The following is a 24,587-nucleotide window of genomic DNA, read 5'->3' as shown; positions in this document are numbered from 1 at the left end:
ACAGATCGAGACGTTTGGGTGAGGGCAGGACAAGCCATGTTGCAGAGCTGTGTGGGTTTTGCAGGGCTCTGGGTGATTTCAGAACAGGTCAGCCTGCCTAAAGCCAAGTGCTGCATAAAGCTCACAGTCTCCAGATCGATATTACTGATTTGTTGATCCCAGCAGAGGACAAGGCAGCCAGAGGAAAACATGGACGGCTGTAACAACACAGTGCTGTCTCATTTCTGTACGGGTTACGTACCCTGCATGCAGTGCTTGCTACTGCACCCCGCATGGGGGCTGTGCTGCCTGAGCTGTCAGTGAGGAGCAGGCAGTGCAGGAGACCTGCAGGGGGTCTGAGAGCAGCACCAGAGCCCCCCTGCAGCGAGGAAGGCCTATGGTGGGTGACAGGCAGCTAGGGACCCTTGAGGACAGACAGCACACCTCGCCTAACCACCAACACTCTTGGCTGGCCCGCATCCTGGGGGCAGCACAGGGCCCCCCTCACTGGGGGGGCCCCTGTGAGGGCACTGGTGACAGGACCAAGCTCCCCTGGGTGCTCGCCGTGTCCCCATGGTACAGGCCGTGTCCCTCCATGACAGGACTGGGTCCCATCCCACGCAGGCTCTGGCCATGTCCCCCCAGTGCTGGCTGTACCCCCAGTCACAGACCAGGCCCTGCCCCCTGAGAGACCCCCCAGTGCAGCCCTTGTCCCCTGTGACAGGCCTGAGCCCCCCAGCGCAGGCCATGCCCCTTCATGACAGGCCCAGGGACCACCCCGTGACAGGCCCGAGCGCCGGGGTTCAGGCCGTGTCCCCTCAGCGCAGGCCGTGTGCCTCACCCCGCACCGTGACAGACCCAAGCCCCCGCCGCACGCCGTGCCCCGCCATGACAGCCCCTAGCCCTGCCATGACCGACAGCCCCTAGCCCCGCCATGACTGACAGCACCTAGCCCCGCCCACAGCCCCTAGTCCTGCCATGACTGACAGCCCCTAGTCCTACCATGACTGACAGCCCCTAGCCCCGCCATGGCAGCCCCTAGCCCCGCCCACAGCCCCGCCCGACACCCTTAGCCCGCCCCATCCCGGCTCAGGCCACGCCCCCACCCGTCGCTTCCGGCGGCGGCGGCGCGCGCAGGCGGCGTGTGACGTCAGGCGGCCCCGGAAGGGCAGGGGAGGGGAAAGGGGCCGCGGGGCCGGTCCGGGCCGGTCCGAGCCTCCGGGTCCCGTCCCCGGTCCCGCCGCCATGACGCTCGCCGTCTTCTTCGGGTGCACCTTCATCGCCTTCGGTCCGGCGCTCGGCCTCTTCCTCTTCACCATCGCTCGCGACCCCCTCCGCATCATCATCCTCATCGCCGGGTCAGTCCCGCACCGGCACCGGGAGGGGCACTGGTGCCACTGTGGGTACTGGTGTGGTTGTAATGGGGGCACCGGCACTGGTACCAGTATGGGCGCGACGGCGGTACTGGTACCACTATGGGTCTGAGGGGGTGCCGGTGCCAGTGCCGGTACTGGTACCGGTATGGGTGTGACAGGAGTGCTGGTGCCAGTGCTGGTACTGGTGCCAGTATGTGCGCGACGGGGGTACTAGTACCACTGTGGGTCTGACGGGGGCGCTGGTACCGGTGCCGGTAGTGGTACCGGTGTGGGTACGGCGGGGGTGCTGGTACCGGTATGGGTCTGATGGGGGCGCTGGTACGAGTGCAGGCACTGGTACCAGTATGGGTGCGATGGGGATGCTGGTACCAGTGCTGCTGTTGATACCAGTGTGGGCATGACAGGACGCTGGTACCAGTGCCAGTACTGGTACCAGTAGGGATGTGATGGGACGCTGGTACCAGTGCCGGCACTGGTACCAGTAGGGATGTGATGGCGGCACTGGTACCAGTGCCAGTACTGGTATGGGCTTAATAGGCTACTGGTACTAGTATGATGTGATGGGGGTGCTGCTACTAGTGCTGGTACCAGTATGGACATGACAGAGGGGCTAGTACCAGTATGGACAGGACAGTATGGGTGTGACAGTGACATTACTTATACTGGTGGAGGCAGAACTGGGCGATCAGTACCAGTGCTGTTGTGGGTACATCGGGGACACTCATTGCAGGATTGGTGGTGTTACTGGTGCATGTGTGCAGCAGGGGCACTGGTACCAGTACTACTGTGGGATCAGTCAGGTATAGTACTGGTACTGGTGTGGGTATGAGCCTGGTACTGGTGTAGGCACAATGCGGACACTGGTGCCAGTTCTGGTTACCAGCAGAGGAGGAGTGCAGGCGCAGCAGTAGTACTGGTGCAGGCACCACCTGCCCAGACTGGTACCAGTAGGAGAGCGGGGCACAGCTGCCAGTGCCGGTACCAACACAGAGGGGTGCAGGCGTAGTGCCGATGGGCCTGGGCTTGGCACCGGCACTGGCACGGCACTGGTCCCAGCACAGCACTGGTGCCAGCAGGCGCTCTCTCTCTTGCAGGGCTTTCTTCTGGCTGGTGTCCCTGCTGCTCTCCTCCCTCATCTGGTTTATCGCGGTTAAAGCCAGCGACCCCCGGGATGAGCCGTTGCAGAAGGGGCTCTTGATATTTGGGGTGATGTTCTCTGTGCTGCTGCAGGAGGCCTTCCGCTTCCTCTACTACAAGCTCCTCAGGTAAAGGGCATCTCCCACCCTGCTCCAGCACTGCCCGTCCTCCTGGCCGTGGTGGGTGCCAGATTTTGGCTGGGAGCTCCTGGGCTGGGGGGTTTGCCAAGTGTGGCACCAAGCCGCCTCAGTCCTCGTTGGGAGCCGCGGGTGGTACCTGTGTTGGTATGTTGACCTCGGGTGGGTCTCAGGTGGTGGAGCAGAGCAGCCCTAAGGTCTGGAGGACTTAGGGCTGAGGTGGCTGGTAGCATCTCCCTGAATTTGGGACAGGTAGGCTGTGGGTTTAGGCTGCTGCAGGACCTGTCACATCCTCTCTGCCCTGGTGACTAGAACCAGCAGTGCTCCTGCAGCTCAGGGGAACGCCGTGGGGATGCCAGGCACCGGGAAATGCTTGCTTTGCTGCGTGGGGGACAGAGAAGGGATAGGGATCTGCCGTCGCCTCCTGGCAAGTCTCATTCCTTTCTTAGGGACAGTTTTGTGTGAGCAGGGACAGCCTGAAGGTGGTTTTGGGGCTCTGTGGGGTGACAGATCGCCACCAGCCCTGTGCTCAGTGCCCTGGCCAGCCCAGGGCAAAGTCTCAGCGCAGCCTCAGCAGCTTCCGGCCTCCCTGGCGCCACCAGCCCAGAGCGAGCACGCACTGCACCCCCCCGTCCTGTGTTCGGACAGACGGACGGATGGACACTGCGCTGGGGCTGGGCAGGCAGACAAGGGGAGGTGGTGCTGGGTTTGGCATCCCTCATATCCCTGAGCCTTCCTGGCCAGCTGGGTGCTGGCGAGGGTTTGGGGAAGGCCGTGTACACTGGCTGGCACCGCTCCCTGCGGCAGGGCACTGCCAGAGGCAGGCAGGCAGAGGGTAGCAGAGCTCCATGGAGTTTCAGCACCACTGCGTTTCAGTTGCCCTGCGGATCTCCACTTGCAAGCGCTGCTGTCCTCCCCGGGCTGAGGAGCCATCAGGCGTCCTCCTCACCCACCACACCTCTAGCTGATAAAAATGATGAATCCCACCTCTCCCAGTTTCTCTCCCCAAAGAATTTTCCTAGCTTTTTGAGCTCTTCTCTGCACCCCCTCCATTTTTTTTTTCAACATCTTCTAAAGAGTATAAATGCCAGGATCAGGTACACCCTCCCAGCATGCACCTCCCACGCCTGCACTGGGGCTGCTTTCCGTGCGGGGGTGCTGCTTGCTTTGCACCCGCTGTCCCGCTCCCCCAAGCCCTGCTCTGCGGGGCTGGCTGGCACTCACATTCCTCTGTGGAAAATCTTGCTATGTGGCTTTGCGTGGTTTTCACATGCGTGGTTTGTCTGATGGTTCAGGGTGGTCACGCGGAAGCTCTCCATGGTGGGCGGTTACCGGGAGGGTGCAGAGTGAGACCCCGGTCCCGTCTGCTCCATCTTGGTGCTGCACCATGCCCTGGGAGGTGGCCGGGCTGTGCTGGGCTCCAGCATGCTCTCACCCCACAGGAAGGCCATTGAGGGGCTGGTGGCCCTCAGCGAGGACGGCTGCTCCCCCATTTCCATCCAGCAAATGGCATATGGTAAGTGCTGCACAGAGCAGAGCACCCCGACCGCGGGGCCAGGGGCAAGCCCAGGCAGGGCTGGGCACAGTGCTGGGGGGAAAGGGAGGTTTCAAAGCTGGCTGGGAGGTGCCTGGGGTGGCCCTGGGAGGCTCAGGGCCTGACAATGTCCCTCTCCCGGCAGTGGCTGGTGTGGGATTTGGGCTTATGAGTGGCGCCTTCTCCATGATCAACCTCCTGGCAGACGCGTTAGGGCCCGGCACTGTGGGGATCCATGGGGACTCACAGCTCTACTTCCTGACCTCAGGTGAGTGACTGGCACCCTTTGCCCATGTCTCTGCCCCACCACAGAGGCAGCAGACCTCAGGGGTTGGAGTTTCCCCTCCGTTCTGCACCCTCTACCTATTGGAGCCCCTTACAGTCCCCTATCACATCTCTCTGTGCCAAACCCATCTGTCTCCTGTGACCCTCCCTGCTCCTCTCCCCTATCTGTCCCACACTCAGGGTCTGCCCCAGCACCCCCCAGTCCAGCCCAGCAGTGCCTGACTCCCCTTTCCCAGATCCTCTCCATCCCTCCTTAAGCCTGCAGGCCAGGTCAGGGCGGGTGGTTCCCTGGTGACACTCCTCTGCTGCTCCCTGCAGCTTTTATGACCATGGTGCTGATTTTCCTTCACACCTTCTGGGGAATCCTCTTCTTCCATGGCTGTGAGCATCGGCGCTGGTGGGAGATCACGGCAGTCGTTGTCATGCACCTTGCTGTTTCGGGGTCGGTGAGTAGCTGGGACAGAGCTCTGCGCCAGGACCTACATTTGGGGATATCTGTGGTGTGTGCTGGTCCCTGTGCCAGGGGAGGGGAACAGCCTTTGGCACTGGCAAAGCAGTTGGGTTTTGGGGATTTGCAGCTGCCCCTTCACAAACTGAATCCTGGAGCTGGTGTCCCCTGTCCTGCTCCACTCATCAAGGCGGTGATTCTCTCTCTCTCCTCTCCTGCCTGCTAACCCCTCTCCTCTCCCACCTCTCTCCCCAGACGTTTTGCAACCCCCTGTATGTGGGCAGCCTGGTACCCTCCTACCTGCTGATGGCCACTGCTGCTGCCTGGGCTTACCTGCTCTCAGGGGGATCTGCCCAGAACCTGTGGCGCTTCCTGCTATGTAAGTCCTGCTCCGTAAAGGGGATGGGGGACCCTGTGGGTCCCTCTGGGTACCAGGACTGGCATTGGGAGGGGCAGAGGGTGGCCCCAGGGCTGGAACGAGGTTGTCATCCCCTTGGAGACTGGAGAAGCTGGATTTTGGAGCTATAGTCGGGTTGTTGCCTCTCCTGGGGTAAGTGGATGGATAAGGAGTCTGTTGAAAATGACCCCCTCTCCTCTTGGTTCCTGCAGGTCTACGGAGTGGACCCAGCCCCCAGCCGGGATCCTGAGGTCCTGCGGGACGTTCCTGTCCCCAGCCATCCCCGCCCCTCCCTCCATCCTGGTGGCAAGAGTGGCCGTCACCTTCTCTGCAATATCTTTTCTCCTCGACTGGGGGACCCTAGCCAGTCCCTGTGGGGCAGGCACTGGGGTCCATCTGTGGCAGCCAGCCAACTGGTGTGGCTTGCTCTGACACCGCTTTGGGAGCCCCCAGAGAACAACTCAGTTTTGGGGGAACCCAGCTTTGCTGGCCCCGCTGCGAGCGGAGTCCCAGTTAGCCTGCCTGGGAAGAATGCTACCTTGCACTGCTGGAGGCCTGAGCCCAAAGAAACCCATCACTTCTCCCCCCGGCCGCAGAAGATGTGCTGTCCCCTGTGCCAGGCAGGGGGCCCCCGCATCCCCTCCTCACCGCAGGGTGGAGGAAGCAGCTTCGCAAAGTGCTGCCGTGCTCTGGGTTGGGGCTGACTGCTGTGGTGCTACTTTCTCCGCCTCTTTGCCCAGCCTCGCTGCCCTGGGAGCCTGCAGCCCTGGATTGCAGTAGCTGCAGGGAGCTGACGTCCTGGTGCAGGGAGGATGGTGCTTGGGGCCCAATGGGCCTGACAGCACCTAGGATGGGAGGAGGATGGGGAAAAGACAGTACCCAAAGGGCCCAGCAGACATGGAGGGTGGTGGAAGGCTTAGGAGGAGATGCAACCCTGCAACTGGTGCTGGCACAGCTTGGGGAGGGGGTTCAAGGGGCCATTCCAGGGGATAATTGCCCTCTCCTGCACTTGGGGATTTTCAGGCGGGCACCAGCCCTGATGCTGTGCCGCAGGGCTGGGTGGGAGAAGCTGCCATCAGGCTTCGAAGGCAGTTTTATCCACAGTGGGCTTTTATACCAATAAAAAGAAGTACCACAGACAAGCGGGGCTGCGTGTGGCCAGCGGTGCTGCCCTCATGGGGAGGGTGCAAGCACCCTGCAGCAGTGGCTTGTGCTGGTGTGGCTGGCAGGGGGGGCGGTCTGGCAGTTGCAAACCCCCATTGCTTGGGGGTCTTGGCTCCTGCTCTGTCCATCCTAACAGGGGCTGGGCTCCAGTTTCACAGCTTTGGGGTGGAGGCTGGTGAGAGCTGGACACCTGCAGGTTCCTCCCCTCTCCTGGACCTGGCCTGTTTCTCTTGGTTTTGGTGTGGCCATAGAGTTCTGTGGGGCCACCAGGAACGGTGGGAGGCAGCCATGGATCTGGGACCACCCCAGCTACGGTAGAGCCAGAGGGGAGCGGGGTGGGGGCTGACCAGGGAGGAAGCAGCGGCTCTGCCACCTTCAGCTCTGCCTTTCTCCAGACCTACGAAGATGCGGCTATGTTTTTCCAACGCTTTGCATAAATAGGAGGAGGAAGAAGTCCCAGAGCGATGGAGGGCAGGGCTGGGCTGTACAAGGAGCCCTGCACTGCTTGCTCTGGAGCTCTGCCCAGGGCATGGAGGCCAAGGCTGTCTCTGCTGCTCGGGAAGGGGTCCCTGTGTGCCCCTCTCTGCTGTGGGTCCAGCTCCACCAGTGCTCTTTCCTGCCCCTCGGCTTCGCACAAGGACAGCAGAGAGGACTGGCACCATGGGAGGCTTTTACTTTTTTTTTTTCTCTCACATTTTTACCTTTTTTTATAACAAAAATACCTACTGGGGCCAGATGCTGCCCCAGGCAAACAGTCCGTGTGAGCAGCCCGTGCAGCAGAGGGATGCTGGAGCAGTGGCCCTTCCTTGGCCCAGGGGGGCAGGGAGGGGATGTGGGATGGCAGACCGAACCAGCGGGGCTGGGACCACAGCAGAGGTGCACAGCTCACGCCGTGTTCTCCGTGGTGGCTGCTGTGTAGATGACCTTGGATTTGGTTGGCGAGTCCAGCCTGGTGGGGGAGGAAGGGAGGGAGTGTTAAGAGCAGGCTAATCCACCTTGCTGCCCAAGAGGCTGCTCTTAACCCCTACTTCTTATGCCCCAGACCAGTGCTACCCTGCTGAGCCCTCTCCTCCTGCAGCTCCCCATCACTCACCGTGTGTTCTGGCTGCGGTGCTTGTAGATGTATAGCAGGAAGGCCAGTGCCGTGATGGCAAAGAGTACCCCGAAGAGGACAGCCAGCACGTCCCCTGCAAGCCAAGCACAGGCATGTTACCCTGGGGATGGTCACCTGAAGCTACTGGCTGAGGGATATGGGGCAAAGCTGAGGCAGGCCTGTAGCCCAAAAGGACGCTTACCTGCGTGAAATGAAGAGCTGGAGTGTCCCTCTGCAAAGGAGACAAAGATGAGAGGATGAGAACCAACTGCACAGATGCTAGGGCTGCCCCACAAAGCCACTGTGGCTGCCTGCCCCCCAGCTCATCACACACTTGCCAGGACCCCCCTTCCCCGGCAGGTACACCCCCCAGCCGCTTTCCCTCCTTCAGGCCAGCCCCTCACCTACCTGTTGCTGCTGAGCCATCATTACCTAGAAGAGAGACAGCATGGTCAACAGGTTGCCTGAGGTGTTTGGGGAGGGAAGTGTCAAGCCTGCAGGGCTTCATGCCTCGCCACCAAAGCAGGGCTGCCTGCAAGACTGCCCATCGCCCGTAAGCAGGCAGGGGAGAGCGGCCTGCCAGGTCCCCAGCAGCTCGCAACGTCTTGCTGCAGGAAGCCTAGCCCTGACACCCTGCCAGAAGCATTGAGGGAAGGTGGAAAAAAAAAAAGTATCCCTGAATCACAGCCCACACAAAAGCCTTGCTGAGCCCAGTCAGAAACGCCCCCATTGCTGTTGCCACTGCCCGGGAAGCAGGCAGGGAGGGTGCAGAGCGCTGCAGCACCCCATGAATGCACCAAACCCTGCAGGAGACCCCGGAGAGGAACATGGGGTGAGCCCAGCAGGCAGCAACCATGGGGACAGTTGCCTGCAGCGAGATGGTGAGCAGCTGCCCAGGAGGAGGTGAGCAGCTGTTGCCGACAGGGCATCCTGCACGGGGATGGCTCGGTGGCCCGACATGCTGGGCAGGAGCTGTGCTGGGCTAATATTTACCCAGCGTGACAGCGTGGCTTTTAAACAGCTGCATTATCATCTGTACACGGCTCGGGTATTGCGCACAGAGTGGCACTATCTGTGGGCTGTATTCAGCTGCATAGCCACTGCGGGGAAGCCGCCGCCTTCACCCAGCAGCCAGGGGCAGGAGTGGCTGTTCTGAACTGGGGGTGACTGGGGAAAGACCAACAAGCGTGGGCGCAGGAGGTGCAGCTGCAAGTGGAACAATATGTGACCCCATAGCACTCCGTCTTGGTGCTCAGTGGCCCCAGGGATAAAGCAAGCAGTTATCAGCACCGAGGTGAGGAGAACCCCAACAGCCTCATGCATGCAAGGTGGGGTCCAGTAACCTCACCCAGGAGTACTGGGACAGTGTCCTGGCACTCCAGGAATAAGGGCTTCGTGGCTTTGTTAAAGTGGGAGTTGTTGGATAGAAATAACAAATAAGGAAAGGGGAAAAAAAAAAAAAGGTGAGCTGGGTAACTACCCCCTCACCCCAGCCTTGGCAGCTGGAGGCTTTGGAACAGCTTCTGCATGAAAGTGGTAAAAGAAAGGCTTGGAGGTAAATGGAAAATATGATAAAGTATCTAACAGGTTTACCAAAGATAGAGCATGCCAGCCTAACCCGATATCCTTCTTTGATAAGTGATATTCTAGACAAAGAAAATGTGGTAGATTTTATCTCTCCCGACTTCAGTGAAGCATTTGATGCAGTGCCACATGGGAAACTGCTAGCCAGGCTGAAGACCATGGTGATTAAAAGCCTTCAGCTGTTAGCGAGCTGGCTGCAGGTGGGACGGTGAAGGGAAGTGCCTTGCACCACGGTGTGTGGTTACGGAGGCATTGCCCAAGGGCCTGGGACCAAGCCTGTGTGCTGCTTCTATTAGTCACCTTGACACAAGGTGTAGAAAATGCTATCAAAACAGAAAAGGAACAGGATGTTGGGACAGAAAAACCCCAGTGACCTCAGAGAGCAGCAACAGGCAAGAATTCAGTGATGCAGAGCGATAGTCACACCTAAGTATTAACAGGAATTTCTACTCATCACTGGAAGCCACTAATGCAAGAAAGGCCTTCGAGGACAAACCGAGGATGGGCAGACAGGGATGCCTCAGGCAGGGGACCATGTGCCTGGCCAGATGGCTGCATGGCCCCACTGGCAGAGCACAGCCTTAAGGAGGGGTCCCCTGCACTGCCCTTCCCACAGGGTTTGGCGGTGGGGTGCTTGCTGCAAGCCCGTACCTCTGCAGCTCTTACTGAATTTAGCTATTGCGTTTGGGGATGAAGCTAGCTGGGATGCTAGGACCTTGATGATACACACCCCCTAGTCCCACTACTGTTATTTCTGCAAGGCCAAGGATAAAATAGTTCCTAGAAACCAATCTTCCCCAGGCAGGGTGAGAGAAGTGCAGAAATGAGGGAGAGCAGGACACCAAGACCAGTGCTGCAGTAAGTCACCTGCCAGGCAGGGCTACCCCATGCAAATGCTGCACTTTTGTAGGAGACGCCAAGCCTTGACTCCTGCTCCTCACTCCATCTCTGCACCCCTGCAGCTGGGTGCAGCCTGAGCACGCTCACATGCTCCTTACCAGTAGGCAGCTGCTTCGCTGAAGAGAGGGTGGTCTGGAAACTCGCCAGCACCCGTCGCCCGTGCATGTCCTGCACCATCCGGTAATTGTTCTGCAGAGGTTTGTTGTCGTCATTTCTCAGGCTCATCACCAGTATTGACATCTGTAAGGAGAACGGCGTGAGCAGAGCAGGGTGCATCCTGCTTTTGGGAGCCAGGTGAGCCCCAGGTGACTGGCACGGATGGTGCACACCTGCAGGGAGAGGCTGAGCTCATTGCTCTGACGGACCTGTTCATGAGAGAGTAGCATGGTCTGGTTGAAGACCGTCCACTTCACCGTCTGGTAGCAGGGAGGGGTGGTCAGAGAGCCGTTGTAGTGAAAGTAGAGTTTCAGGTTGGTAGGCAGCAGACCTGCAATGTTGAATCCAGACACCAAGACTTCCTCACCTGGGAGAAGAAACACCATGGGAGTGAGATCACGGAAACCCCTTGGAGGGCATCAGGCAGGACCAGCACGGGGATCCCAGGCAGCCCAGCACTGCATGTGCCAGGGTCCACACTGCTGCCACTGCTGCCCTGGAGAAGGAGCAGTGGGTTTGCCCTGGAGGCAGAGGAAAGCACGTGCGAGCAGAGGGCACCTTGGAGAGCTGTTTCTGTACAAGCTGTACAATGCTCCCCTTCTCACATACACACAGCAAACGCCTGCCACAGCCTCTCTCTGCCATGCAGCAGGTTGCTCTGCTAGGCTGCAGCCCCTGAGACACGTACTAAGTGGGGCAGGGCCTTACCTTCTTTTTGGATTTTGTGCAGATGCTCAAGTATCTCCTGATAGTATGGGTTCTCCCTCGGCCCAACCTGCAACACAGAGACCCCACAGTAATGACAAGGACAGGGGCTGAGACTGGCTGGTGATGGCAGTGCCAGCAGGAAGGTGTCTCTCCCTGTGAGAGGCACCCTAATCCTCGTGACCCCTTCCTCCAATCAGGGCTGCTCTGCCCTCTCAACTGCCCTCTCTCCCCTTCTCCCCAGGAGCATTTGCACCTTTGTCAGTCCCCAAAACTGTGCCTGACTCTGCCCATCCCAGTCCTGCCTTCTCTCTGTTCACCCAGGGATGATCTATGGAACTCACCTCCAGGAAGGCTCCCAGTACAGCCAGGCCATCTGGGTGGACCATTGCCTCCTTAAAGGTGTCATACTTGGTGTTGTAGTGGACCACATGGATCTGGAAGGGAACCGTGCAATCCCGATGCAGGACGGGCACCTCCAGGAGGTGCTCACCACTACAGGGCTCCAGCCTGCCAGAGCAAGGGCCAGAAGAGACATGCACCCATAATGAGCACCCTCTCCTAAGAGGGGAATATGCTGGTGGGACCAAGAAAATGTGATGCTGCAAAGCAGCAAGCATGAAGGTCTGCCTGCAGGAACTTCCCTGGTCAGGGAAAGCAAACCAGCACTCTGCCCTAGATACCAGGGGGTCATACTGCAGAGTGAGGCTCAGTCTGAGGACAGCAGCTAGAGAAGGAGAGATAAAACCAGATGGGAGCTGGCAGAGCAGGAGGACAGTGTGTACAGAGTAAACACTCCCTGCAGCTCCCAAAGCAGGCTGCTCACAGCCGCCTGGGGAGCTGGCTCCCCCAGCCCAGGGACTGCCGCAGCTCCTGCTCCATCAGCCCAGGGCCAGGCTGCGGCATGGGGACAGGCTGCACCACTCACACTCGCCCAACCCCAGCCCACCTGCGGGCAGAGCATCCTGGAGGGTGGTCTCCCACTCGCTTCTGCACCACAGGCCGCAGCGTGAGTCTGGCTCAGCACCAAAGCTTGGCCTCCTACACTGAACTCTACTGCTGCAGAGCTGCCCAGGGAGAAGGGATCCTGGCCAGGGGTTACAGCGTTCATCCAGTGACAGTCAGAGCCCTGGGCTAGGAGCAAGACAGCACTCCAGTACCTTCCCTGCCCAGCGCCAGGAGAGGGGAGGATGCATCCACCACTATGAGGGTTCCTTACCTCTGCAGCAAAGCGGCGCCCATCGATAGTGTGCTCTGAGCCAGGTCCCGACGAGGAGCCCCAGTGCAGGTGCAGCTGCACGGCTCGGTACTGCTGGGCATAGCCGCCAGTGATGGCCAGTGATTGGGGCAGCTCAAGGAGAACTGCAGAAACAGAAGGAAGAGGTTGGTCAGTAAAACACAAAGCCCAGTCCATCCCACAGGTACACAGAGGAGATATCTCAAGGGAGAGAGTCACCCTCAGCTTCTGGAAATTGGTCACAGCAAACTTGCTTTCCATCTTTCATGAGGCTACAGGCAAGCCAATACCCAGACCTGTGCCAATGCAGCAGGGTTCAACTTTCAACTTCAGGTTGCAGGACATCTCAGTACATACATAAGCTTCAAAAATAGCTGCTATGAAAACGCTGAAAAGGGAAGAGCCCCTCTGCAGAGACTCACAGGGGCCAGCTCCAAGTCAAATGTTATCCAACAATTTATTCAGTAAGTGAGAATAATATAAAAAGAGATCGTGGACAAAATTCATGGGGAAAGATACTGGCAGAGTGATGAATACCTATAAGAGCAGGGCAGTTGGACAGAGTGCTGCAGCACTTGTCAAGCTGGGACCTTTCACATAAAGCAGCCTGTGAGTGTCTGACAGCACTGGTGGCACAGAAGCATTAAATCTTTTGAAAGCATTAAGAGCTAAAATTTTGCCGCTTTGGGCATGGTAAATATATACTTGGTTTTACCTTTTACTTTCATGTGGTTTAGCCAACTATCTTGGACTCATGCAGCAGTGTGGCAAATCTAAAAGCTGAGTTACCCGGACACATGGCAAAAATACCAGAAGCATTCTTGGACCTGAGAAAGGCTTCTCAGCACCTTTCTAGGTGCTTCTAAGCACCTTTTCCTCATTTTTAATATCAACACTTTTCCTTTCTCCCTCTTTATAGGTGAAGTGTCCCTTAGTCACATCACCGAGCTAGGGCACAGATTCAGGATTATCTACGTAACAGGGCTGTGATGAGTCATTTGTCCTCTCCTGTGTTCCCTGCCACTGGGTTCAGAGATACAAAACTCAAATACAGGAAGTGGGAGACTGCTCCCTACCTGGGAATTTATACAAAAGAAATGTAAAAGCAGATATCTAAATCACTGCATTCCTTCTACTAGCTACCTGAGCCATTTTCAGGACCTTGAAAAAGCTTACACAGCATACACACTTTATATTACAAAAAGGAGTGACTGTACAAGTATCTTACTGGACTTGCAACTTTTTATTTATTTATGGCTTTTCATAAAGCAGACAGCTAGTTGCCAGAATAAAAAAAGGCATCTTAAAGCATGTGAGAAACTACTTCCCCACCCCAATGAAAATGCTTTTCTAAACACCAAGCAACACCAGATGCCAGGGTGTCTAAAATAGCAACTACTGAGCTCAACTTGTTTAACTCTGCAGGCACGCTAGGGCAGAAGGCCATAATATAAAGCTCTGTGCATGCAGAGTGCGGCTGATCTGACCATGCACGGCAAGTCCAACCTGTTGAGTTTGCTGTATACACAGGTCAGCTCCATTTTGCTAGCTACCAGGGCAAGGGGGTGCCTTATCACACTGTCAGTGAGTTTTCAAGTCCCTTTCTCCACCACCTTTTCTTAGCTTGGGGACTGGCAGACACCAGCGTGCACAAAACACTCGGCTTGCTCCCAGAAAAAGCTAGTAGCAACCAGGATCCCCAGCTGTGGGGTGCTGAGAGGGAAGATGTGGTTTTCCTCCATATCTGGCATGGTGAGACTGACAATAAAATACTGTGAGTTGTGTCCAGACCTTCCAAAAAAAATTATAAAACTGGACATGGGAAACAAAAGACCTATAAAAATTTCTTAAGATCTTGAGATAGCAACCTGAAGCACAGAGTTAAAGAAGTTGGCCAATGATGTGTCCTAGAAGACTGAGAGATAGGTACCTTAAAGGCTAAGTCACATCAGATACTGACTAGTCCTTTGAAAGTGAAATGCAGGGGAGGAACAGTGACTGCCAACCCACATCAGAAATACCAGGGACACATTTTTAAAGGAAACGTGGGTTTTAACAAATTCCTGGAGCCAGCTCCCAAAGGCAGTGAGTGGCAAATTCTCCATCTCCTGGTTTCTCCCTCCAGCCAGGACAGCATATGGACCTGTGAAGGTTCAACAGCCCGATGCTTCCCTTTTGGCCTTGAAGGCAACATGACTGCAGCCTGCAAGAGAAGCCCCTTCCCAGAGCCCAGGGGAAGGGCATCAGACAAGCCCCGTTCTGCTGGGAGATGCTGAGCAGCCTCTGCTTGCGTTCCAGCCTCTGCCTGTGTCTTTGCACCCACCTGTGTGCCCGTTGTTCCTCAGGCTGAGCTTTTCATTGGCGGGCAGGCTGTAGCCAGAGAGCTGGATCGGCCGCAGCTGTGGGCTGAAGATGGTCTTGGCTGTGTCAATGTTGATCGGTGACTGCACGTTGCCCCCGCAGTCCAGGTAGTCCACACCCCAGTGCTCCCGGTCTGGTACAAGGAGGAAGGGAGGGAGTGCCAGTGAGACTGCCCGGGCAAGGAGCCCGCCAGAGATGAGGTTTGGTGGGTGGTGGGGAAGGGGACAGGCACTGGCCAGGAAATAAGCCATGCATGTAAGGTTAGTTTCCATCAAGCAGCTCTGTGCCACCATGTGACTGCATGCAGCTGTATCGGGAAAGGTCTCGGAGCATGGTGAGTGCCAGGAAAGTCTATTTTTGGGGTGTTTGGAAAGAGTGCGAGAAGATCATTTACAAGTGGACTTGGCAAGCTGAGTAGCTGCTGCTCTGCAGCTCATCACACGCTTGCTGCCTTGCACAGCCTGGCCCCTGGCAGGTATTGACCCACCGCTTCACCAGCACTGCTACTCAAGCGAGGTACCACAGTGTCGCTGGGATCACGCAAGCCCACAGCCACAGGACAGGTTCCCGGCTGTTAACTGCACTGATACAGTCCTGCAAAGGGCCAGCTCACATAGCTGTGGTGGCTGTTTAAACTGTCACCTCTTCCCAGTGCCATAGCTCGGATAAGCACGGCTGATGGCCCAGAAACTTCTCCGTGCACTGCAGGGGGCTGCTTCTAGCACACCTCAGTGCAAACCCAGGATCATGCCCAGTCCGGGCCCTTGCAGGAACCCCATAAAAATGGAGCTGGGCATTAGCAGGTCAAAGCCAGGCCCTGGTCCCAAGCAGAGTGACAGTGCTGGGGCCTGGCCCACCACTGCAGCAGGAAGGGATGTGTTTGTGCTAGCACTGCAGTAATGCCCATCATGGGGGCTGTGGAGAAGCCCTCCAAGCCATGATGGGTGGGCAGGGCCAGGCAGGGTGGGGAGGGAGGGTGACAGAGGACAGGGGTGAGGACACAAGATAATCCCTGGGCAGGTCAAAGTCCCAGCATGGGCTGCAAGTCCAGTCTGGAGAGCCCAGCTGCTTTCCCACTTGGCACAGGATCAGGAGAGCTCCTGTTCAGGGAGGAGCCTTGCCCAAGGAGCATTCCCCCCACACCCAGGGGGCTGGGGAAACCCTTGGCGGAGCCGCTGCTTCCTGCTCAAATCAGAGCAATCCCCAGCTCTTCAGCCCATCCATGCCCAGGTTTGGGCACCGCTGAAGCATCAGGGTCAGGTAGGTGGGAAGGGTGAGCCATGGAGTGCGCACAGGAGCCCTGTAATCATTAACCGTGGCTGGCTCAGGCCCAGAGTCTGCCAGGTGGTAGGAAAAAAGCAGGAGTAACTGCAGGGTATTTACCTTCATAGCTCCAGTGACTGTGGCCAGGACCTTGAAAAAAAAAAAAAAAAAAAGGAAAAAAACACATGAATGGAAGGGAAAGGTTGGCAGCAAACACACCTCTGCGAGGCAGTGCTCCCAGCCCTGGCAGCAGGTCTCGGGCTCCCACTGCCTTCAATCCCCCTCCCTGCCTTCGCCTTCCCACTTTTCCCCCTGCCCCAGCAAGGGGGATACTCCTAGAGGGCACTGCCTCCTCTTAGCAGGGCCAGGTCTCCCGAAGTTGTTGGCCAGAAGGAAAACTCCAGGGTTTGACACTTTGTTATCATCCTTATAATGGAAAAATCAGAGATACTGGCTTCCGTCACTGAGCAGCTGTACCAGTGCTCTTGCAGCTCCGGAGCAGCCAAAACATCCCACATCCCAAGACAAAGCACTTTAATGAGGCAGGCAGGTCTGCAGCTTCCCTGTTCAGGTTCTGTAAGCAAGTGCAGCCAGGGAAGCGGCTGTCCTGGTGACACTCCTGCAATGCTGAAGCACTGGAGAGGGTGTGGGGAAGAGCAGCTCCCACACCATAAGGAGCTTGAGCAGCAAGCAGCATTGCACTGTGCAGACACCCTCCTCCCACCAGAGAAAGCAGCCCTGGGACTCACAGCAGAGGAAGCAAATCAGCACCAAAACCTTGTCTTCTTCAACAGCGAGTGCCCCTACGATGGGGGCAGACTGCCACAGGAAAATGTGCCAGACCAAACACCCGGCTCCTGTCACAGCAGCCTCCTGCCCCAACTCACTCGACCACCCAAATCCCCATGCAGAGTTACATGAGGGTCCTACCATGCACAAACCCTTCTCTAGGAAAAGCAGGAGAGGGGATGGAGGAGCCCGTGCCAGGACCTCTGCATGTCCCATGTCCCCCATGGAGCACCCTGTGGCCATGGCAGGCCCTGGTGTGCCCTGAGCCTCCCACGGCTCAGGGTGTCCCCAGTCTGCAGATCTAGAGGGAGCAAAGCCCTCCTGGGGCAGCTCCTGAGCGTACAGCAGTGCTCCACACACCAGCCCTTGCACCATCACTCTCCTCTAGAGCTGCCAGCACAGCTCAGGCTCCCAGCATGTTGCTAGAGCTGGCCTTAGAGATGCCTCAGAAACTCTTCTCAGATGCCCCTGACCAAAACACCTTGGCTGTCACCAGCCCTTCTGCATGCAACCAGCTCCAGGCAACCCTTTGCGGGGGATTTGGATTTGCGGGGTTTTGGATGCAGGGCTTGCATTTACAGAGAAACCTGGCCCATAAGGATTATGCCCCTGCCCTGACTGGCACAACAGGTAATTCACGGGCTCCTCCCCTGACCTGTCCTTATGAGCATGCTCGTCACTGCGGACAAGGCTGTTGGCACATCCCAGTCCAGAAGGGCACGAATGGAGGGTGCCAGGTCATGACAGGCTTGGGGTGAAGGGTTGCATGCAGTAAGGGGCAGCATCTACACCCAATTCCATCAGCTCCCCAGGGTGCAGGGACATGAAGGCGCATTTAGCAGGTACAGTCCAGCCCTGATACCATCTCTATTCCTTGGTAGGGCCAGATGCCTGCCAGCCTGCCCAGGAGGCAGGAGGGGCTCAGCAGGCACTGCTCCCATCCCCATCGTTGTTGCTGACAACAGCTATCGACAGCCACTTGCTATTAATAGAAGCAGATTCCAGCTCAGGGGTGAGAAAGGAAGAGGCACACTTTCCCAGGCCCAGATGTCCTATACGAGGCCCAAGCCCAGCGGGATCCTGCCCTCCTCGCAGCAAGGATCCAGGCATGGGTGCTGCTGGGGACCTTTGGTGGAGCTGCTGCCTCGGAGAGTGGATGGCCACAGCAAAACTGGGCTGGGAAGGGCTGGAGGGTGCTTAGGGGCACTGGGAGTTGCAGAGATGGGAACAGCCCTTGGGGTTCCCTCCAGCATTGCCAGTGACTCATCCCTACAGCGGTTCTGACGCTCAGGATTCACTTGCCCAGGCACGGGGTACTCCCAAAGGCATATAAAGAAGGGGCAGAAAGCAAAGGGCTTGGGCAAGCCACGGCTGCCTGCATCAGGCAGGAACACGTGAGCTCTGGGACAGGCTGCAGTGCCCTCTCCATGCCTACAGCGCTGCTCTGGGATGCACCCAGCTGTGCTGCAGCAAGCTGAGATTCATCCTGCCCACCCTGCTCACACAAAGGTAACCTGCTCTCCGGTCACTGATTACGCATCAAAATTGAGACTACACCGACCCTCCTCTGGAAACACCCTATATCTTCCCTCACCCTGTCCCCCCTCTCCTGCCCCACCTGGCACTGTCTGCATGAGGTGGTCATGGCTTGCACACAAGAGCCACGTTTGCTGCTTCCTACGAGAGTGCCTATTGGCATGGGGAGCCCCCCCAAGGGGCACTCACATCGGGGCAGTCCTGGCACAGGTAAGGCACAGCAGCCTGGGTTTGGCACACAGTGCCTTGGCTCACTGCACATGCCTCAACCGGCACGGCCCGCCCCAGCACCTCGCCTTCTGCTCACCTCCAGGGACGCTGCCTTGACAGAAAGCAACTCAAACTTCGTATCGTAGATTAGAACAATGGCACCGTGCTGGCACCTGCCCTGCTGTGTCAGCACTGTGCCATCCACCTCAGGCTCCCACGTCACCCTGTGTCTGTCTGTTCCCACAGCCAAGGGGGTTCCAGACCCTCCTTGCAGCTTCCTGCCAGCTCAGCGCAGCAGCTTTGAACACCCCGAAGGCTGCAGTGCACCCAGGAGTTGGATCGATCCACCACAACGCAACAGACTTTCCTGGGCATCAGAGCCAAGAGGACCCACGAGAACTTATTTATGCAGTGAAGCCACACAAATATGTTTTCCCCATCCTGTGGATCTGTGCGCAGCTTACAGCACAGCCAGGTCACCCACTCAGGAAGGCATCTCCCAAGCCCAGCTGTGAACGGTTGGTGCCCCTTGGCATATGCACCGAGCGCTGCAGGAGAGGATCGAGGCGAGTCCAGCCCAGGCGGTGAGTCGGGCTCTCAGCATCTGCCCCGACCTCAGTGTGGTTCGGAGGAGCCCTGCAATACTCCGGTCCCTTCCACGTGGGGGCATTTGCAATCTCACAGCCCTTTGCCATGAACATTAACCCACTGCCCTGCCCAAATGTCGATTTGCATAATTTCAGACTGCCTCCCACGCTCCCCGCCGGAGCACGTCTTCTCCCTTGGAAAGCTGTGTGGTGCCAAGTCTCCTTTCTGCTGAACTGCTGCCACTCACCACAACAGATGTGGCTGCACCTCAGCAGTGGGTGCTGCAGCTCTTTGCACACCTTGCCCTACCTCTGAGCACCCACAGGCCTGGGAGGGACTACAAAGCACTCCCAAAAGCGTGGGGGGACCTTGCTGCTGCTGTGAGCACACTGGGATGTAACATGCAAGAAGAGGACTCCTTGCAGGGGTCCCAGCAGGAAAACGTAGTAGGGTATCAACAGGAGCTGCCTGCCCTTGCAGGTGAGAAATCCTCCATGCTCAGTCACACAGAGTCCCTCCAGTCCAGCTGAGCACTAAATGCGACCCCCCTTCCCCCAGCAGCCTGCAATCCAGCCGAGTCTCCCCCTTTCACTCACTCCCTCCTTCGTGCTTTCTCCCGTTGCTCACGCCCTCTCGGCCCTCCCATTTTGGGATACTGGCGCTGCCGAAGCGCCAGCTCCCTTCCCTCCTTGACATCTAACACCATCCAACAACACTTTCCTGCCGCGTCCAGGCAGACGCTGCCATTACCAGCGTGCTGCTCAGCATGTCCTGCAGCTGGGGAGGAAGGGTAGGAGCAGCTTTCGGCAGGGTGAGGAGCCAGCACAACCGCAGGCCGCTGCTAATCCCACGTAGGAAAGGCACCAATGCAGCAGGCTGCTCTGGGAAACCTCACCATGGGGACATAGGGATGGACCCAAGGGACTCAGGATCATTTGCACTAAGCAAGAGATACCCCTTGGCAAAGCCAGGCATAAGGAGGGAGAACAGAGGGTCTGCCCTACAGGTCTGACCCCTCCATCCTCAGCTTTTGACATTTTAGGGGGTACACAGCCTGAAGCTGCTGCAGGGTACCTGACAACACTGAAACATGTCTGCCATTCACCACGTGGATGCTGCCTGGCACCAACACAACCATTGGTGCTGCCTGCTCGCCTTGAATTCCAGCAAAAGTTCGATGGCTTGTGTGTGGTGGGCAGGGCAGCGGGCTTGTGTCTAGCTCAGACATCCCGCTCTCCTATCGACTGGGCACACCATGCCCTGAGCTCAGTCACTGGGAGCACTGGGATACTGCCAGAGCCTCTTCTCCCTGTTGGGACCCAGCTCTGGGCCAGACCTGGGTCAAAGCCCTGTGGGATGAGGCCAGTTCGCAGGGGATGCCAGGGCAGGACCACCTTGCTGTGCCCCTGAGTAAGAAGCCCTGTCTGCAGATCAGTCCCAGGTTGTGGGGGGACCAGTGGAGCCCATGGCCCAGAGAAGAGGGAAAGCAGGATGTTATTCCTGATGCGGAGCCAGGAGGTACCAGGACATGCAGAGATACACAGAGTGCAGGTCCCAAAGCAGGGACCAGCCACAGCAGCCAGGTCCCAGCCTACAAAAGACATCCAAGCATTGAAAGCAATAACCTGATCATGGTACCCAGGCTGTGTCACTGTGCTCATGCTGCCCACAGCCAGCTCCTCAGGCCAGTCTGTGGCAAGCACGGCACAGGCATGGGATCCAGGCAGTGGGGTGTACAACCCAACATCCTTCTGCCAAGCACCATGAAGAGCCTCTCTATGGGAGAGCTGTGCCATCCCAGCCCTACATCCACCAGCACAGCCCTGGCTTCTCCATCCAGACACATGCCCCATGCAACATCCATGCCCTTTCAGCCCAGAACACCATCCCATGGGAGCACTGATCCCTCCCAAGCCTGGCTGCATTAAAGCCCCTTTGTGTTTATAAACCCTGACCCACTGCAAGCCTTTGGGATCAGCCTTTAATCTGCCACTGGTAGCACAGGTCACTGTGGGGATTGTTCTTTGTGCTCCCCCCTCCTGGGGGAGGGCTGCTCGGGCTGCAGGGCCCAAGACTGGGCCAGGTCCCCCCACAAAGCGGCAAGGGTTTGGGTAGAGGAAGGCATAGGGCAGGCTTTACTCCAGGGCACATTCCTGCTCCCTGTGAACCCAACTGCCCCAACAAGTGGCAGGGGAAAGAGGAAACAATCACGGAGCGCTGCAGAGAAAGGGCCACCCCAGCAGAAGGGATAAAAATGGGGAAATCCCAGATCAGTGCTTGGAGCTGGGGAATGAGATGAGTAAGGAATATTAAGCAAGAGAAATGGACTCAGCGGCAGAAAAAGGGCATCAGGGAATGACCAAGAAGACGACATGGAGAGCAGGATACGTCTGAATAGGAGGGGGAGAAGAAACAGGCTGCAGTGTGAAAGGGAGTTATGGTATCCCAAAGACATCCACAGACTCAGGTCTCTAGGCAAGTCAGATGCTCCTCAGAGAGCAACCCCATGGCAAAACCTCAGTGGCAACCCCACCCCGGCTTGTGTTGAGCACCCAGTCCTGGGGGACCACCAGCCTTGCCTTGTGCACAAGCCTCGAGGAAGAGTGAGCCAGCACGTCGCCCGGCAGTGGTACTATGCAGCTTCTAGCGCCCGGCAGGAGCCTTGGTGGGTGCCTGCCAAGACCTGCTCCTTCACAGGACTCCAGCCAGATCTTCATCCTCTTAACACTGGTACAAGCATGGGCCAGGCTGTCTGTTCCCTACCTACCTCCCTGCCACTTCCCACCCTTCACCTCCTTTTCCCATCTCCATCCCAGTCTCCCCACCCACCCATCCCAAACCCCATGCAGTGCCCAACCACTTGCTGCCAGTGCACCACACCGGTATGCTGAACGACTGATGCCCTCCCACCCTGTGGCCTGGGTTACTTCATCTCTGTGGCAAGGACCATCCGCGTCCCCATCTCTGTCCAGTGCTCAGCCCGGCAGGAGCAGCTCTAGTAAGAAATGTGATTCACTGCAATAACAAAAGCAGCTCCTGGCACCAAACAATTGTCGGTCGTACCACAGGGCAGCTGTCCTGGCACAGGTCAGAGCAAGTCCTTACCAGAGGCAAAACCAAGGACACACTATGAGGCTGAGCCCGGGAAACAAACCCACAGGCAAAGCTGGGACAAGGAGCGTAGCCAGGGACAGGATCATCCCAGTGCAGCGTTCAGCCTCACGAGAGCAAACGCATGGCACTGCCCCAAAATCCCTGCCGAGTGCTTGGCAGTGCCACAGTACCGAGTCAGAAAAGGGACAGAGACCAAAGACCCAGGACTTCTATCCCAAAACAGTGACCCTGAAATCTGAAAGCCCCCACACCACCAGCAAAACTCTTGAGGAGGGGGGGGCACACAACACCACCCAGCCCTGAGTTCAGGCACGTCCCCCATTCCCCATCGTCGGCCATGGAACAACCTCGCAGTGGGGTCAGACGCCGTCCTCGCTGGGCTGTGGGGGGGCAACGTGGATGCAGGGCCAGGCACAGTGGACCCCGCTGGGAAGAGGCCATGCTGCAGGACAAAGGGGACCGGCTGCCGTCCCGCCACACCGGGGTCCGGGGCTGGACCCTCCGGGCAGTCCCGGCAAGGCGCTGCTTGTTGCACAGCCCCGGCTACCCCCACACCAGCCGCTGTGAGCCCCCTAATCTGATGCAAACGGGACACAGTGGAGGAAAAGAGCTGCACAAAAGGCGGGGGCCCCCAGCCCCTGGGCAGGGGTCGGGCCGCACAGGAGTTGGCGGGAGCGGGGACAAAGGCAGGGACGTGCTGGGGGGCGGGGGGAGGCAGCTCCCGCAGCTGGGCGATGCGGGGGGGGGGGGGGGGGCACAGCCCCACAGGAGCACCCCAGACTTGGGCCCCTAACAGGGGTGCAGCAGTACAGCAGCCCCCCCCCCAACCAAGCAAAGGGAGAGCTCCCCAGCATTGGGGACCCCCCAAAACATTAGGCATCCCGAACCCAGCACCCCATGCATTGGGGTACCCCATGCATCAAGGATCCCAAACCCAGCAAGGGGAGAACCCCATGCATCGGGGCACCCCATACACCAGGGACCCCAAACGCAGTATTGGGGTGCTCCACGCATCAGGATGCCCACGCACCAGGGACCCCAAACCCAGCATCCGGAGCGCACCGTGCATCAGGGTGCCGCGTGCACGGGGGACCCCAGACGCAGCCGCGGGGTGCTCCACGCCTCGGGGCGCCCCGCGTACGGGGGGACCCCCGCTCACCTTTCTCCCGGGAGTGCGGGGGGTCCTCGCCGCCGTGCTCCTGGTCGTGCTCGCTGCCGGCGCGGCCCAGGGCGGCCAGGAGCAGGAGGGAGACCCGCAGCGCGGCGCGGCTCATCTCCAGCAAGTGCGCGGGTGCGGGACGGCCGGCGGCGGCTCCGTGCCTGCCTGGCCGCGCGTACGTGAGAGCAGGCGGGGAGGAGGCGGCGGCTCTGACTCACTCCGCCGTTACCTTTTATAGGGGCTGGAGGCAAAGTCTGCCGTCGCCCGGCCCGGCCCGGCCCGGCCCGGCCAGGTGAGACGCGGGACTCGAACCGGGGACCCCGCCGGGGGCCGTCCCGACCCCAGCCCGGGGCCCCGCCGGCACATTCCTGGGGCCCCTGCGCGGTGGGCGGGGGAGCCCCGTCGACTGAGCGGACCCCTCAGCCTGGGTGTCCCCTCTCCTCAGCGGGGGTGAAGGATCCCTCAGCCTGGGTGTCCCCTCTCCTCAGCGAGGGGTGAAGGATCCCTCAGCCTGGGTGTCCCCTCTCCTCAGCGAGGGGTGAAGGATCCCTCAGCCTGGGTGTCCCCTCTCCTCAGCGAGGGGTGAAGGATCCCTCAGCCTGGGTGTCCCCTCTCCTCAGCGAGGGGTGAAGGATCCCTCAGCCTGGGTGTCACCTCTCCTCAGCAAGGGGTGAAGGATCCCTCAGCCTGGGTGTCCCCTCTCCTCAGCAAGGGGTGAAGGATTCCTCAGCCTTGGGTGTCCCCTCTCCTCAGTGGTGGGTGAAGGATCCCTCAGCCTGGGTGTCCCCTCTCCTCAGCGAGGGGTGAAGGATCCCTCAGCCTGGGTGTCCCCTCTCCTCAGCGAGGGGTGAAGGATCCCTCAGCCTGGGTGTCCCCTCTCCTCAGCGAGGGGTGAAGGATCCCTCAGCCTGGGTGTCCCCTCTCCTCAGCGAGGGGTGAAGGATCCCTCAGCCTGGGTGTCCCCCCTCAGCATCAGGTGAAGGATCCCTCTGTGGTGGTTGTCCCCTCAGCAGTGGGCAATGGACCCCTCAGCAGTGGGTGTCTCCTCAGTGGTGGGTGAAGGATCCCTCAGCAGTGAGTGTCCCCTCTCAGTGATGTACACTTAAGAAAAGCATTTCTTGAGGCTAGAGGAAGACACAACTCTGCTCTGGGCAGAAGTCTTGCCTTTCTGCTCTTCCTCAGAGGTGGCAGGAAGCATGTGGGTGCAGCTCAGTGTATGTACATAGTGTGCTTGGATCCCAAAAAGCTTTGAACAAGGTCCTGCACCAAATCTTCTTAATCCATCTCATGTTATAAGATGCTGGTCTCCATGGTTAAGCAAACAGGCAATGGAAGGTAGGATAACAGGTCAGTTTTCAAGGGGAAGGGAGGTACCTGAGATACTTTCCTCAGGAGCTGCACTAGGGCTTGTGCTTTTCAGCACTTGTGCTTTTCA

The 24,587-nt window shown here is 58.4% G+C and overlaps 2 protein-coding genes across 2 annotated transcripts; one reads left to right on the top strand and one right to left on the bottom strand.

The window, feature by feature from the left end:
* Positions 1–1,117: 1,117 nt before the first annotated feature.
* On the top strand, positions 1,118–6,435 carry LOC141918561 (gamma-secretase subunit Aph-1b-like). Its single transcript, XM_074813204.1, has 7 exons — positions 1,118–1,337; positions 2,450–2,620; positions 4,072–4,145; positions 4,309–4,431; positions 4,767–4,894; positions 5,152–5,275; positions 5,506–6,435. The coding sequence occupies exons 1-7, from the start codon at positions 1,225–1,227 to the stop codon at positions 5,541–5,543; spliced, it is 771 nt and encodes a 256-aa protein (XP_074669305.1). The 5' UTR covers positions 1,118–1,224; the 3' UTR covers positions 5,544–6,435.
* A 675-nt stretch (positions 6,436–7,110) lies between these two features.
* Positions 7,111–23,346, bottom strand: LOC141918632 (carbonic anhydrase 9-like). The gene is made up of 12 exons (XM_074813328.1): positions 23,153–23,346; positions 15,877–15,906; positions 14,456–14,626; positions 12,115–12,257; positions 11,240–11,332; positions 10,899–10,965; positions 10,400–10,557; positions 10,133–10,274; positions 7,959–7,982; positions 7,753–7,782; positions 7,551–7,644; positions 7,111–7,406 (listed from the first exon to the last, which is right to left on the bottom strand). The coding sequence occupies exons 1-12, from the start codon at positions 23,265–23,267 to the stop codon at positions 7,343–7,345; spliced, it is 1,131 nt and encodes a 376-aa protein (XP_074669429.1). The 5' UTR covers positions 23,268–23,346; the 3' UTR covers positions 7,111–7,342.
* Between the last annotated feature and the right edge of the window lie 1,241 nt (positions 23,347–24,587).

This window comes from Strix aluco, chromosome Z (assembly GCF_031877795.1).
Source record: "Strix aluco isolate bStrAlu1 chromosome Z, bStrAlu1.hap1, whole genome shotgun sequence".
Lineage (NCBI taxonomy): Eukaryota > Metazoa > Chordata > Aves > Strigiformes > Strigidae > Strix > Strix aluco.
This window is presented reverse-complemented; position numbering and strand designations above follow the sequence as displayed.

What these genes read in the sequence shown, in the direction of transcription:
- LOC141918561 (XM_074813204.1), top strand. Translation starts at nt 1,225, where the DNA reads ATGACGCTCGCCGTCTTCTTCGGGTGCACCTTCATCGCCTTCGGTCCG. An exon ending in CTCTACTACAAGCTCCTCAG is followed by an intron (nt 2,621 to 4,071) that starts GTAAAGGGCATC and finishes CTCACCCCACAG; the next exon opens with GAAGGCCATTGAGGGGCTGG. An exon ending in ACCTTGCTGTTTCGGGGTCG is followed by an intron (nt 4,895 to 5,151) that starts GTGAGTAGCTGG and finishes CTCTCTCCCCAG; the next exon opens with ACGTTTTGCAACCCCCTGTA.
- LOC141918632 (XM_074813328.1), bottom strand. Translation starts at nt 23,267, where the DNA reads ATGAGCCGCGCCGCGCTGCGGGTCTCCCTCCTGCTCCTGGCCGCCCTG. An exon ending in TACTGGGAGCCTTCCTGGAG is followed by an intron (nt 10,966 to 11,239) that starts GTGAGTTCCATA and finishes TCTGTGTTGCAG; the next exon opens with GTTGGGCCGAGGGAGAACCC. An exon ending in TGATGGCTCAGCAGCAACAG is followed by an intron (nt 7,783 to 7,958) that starts GTAGGTGAGGGG and finishes TCTCCTTTGCAG; the next exon opens with AGGGACACTCCAGCTCTTCA.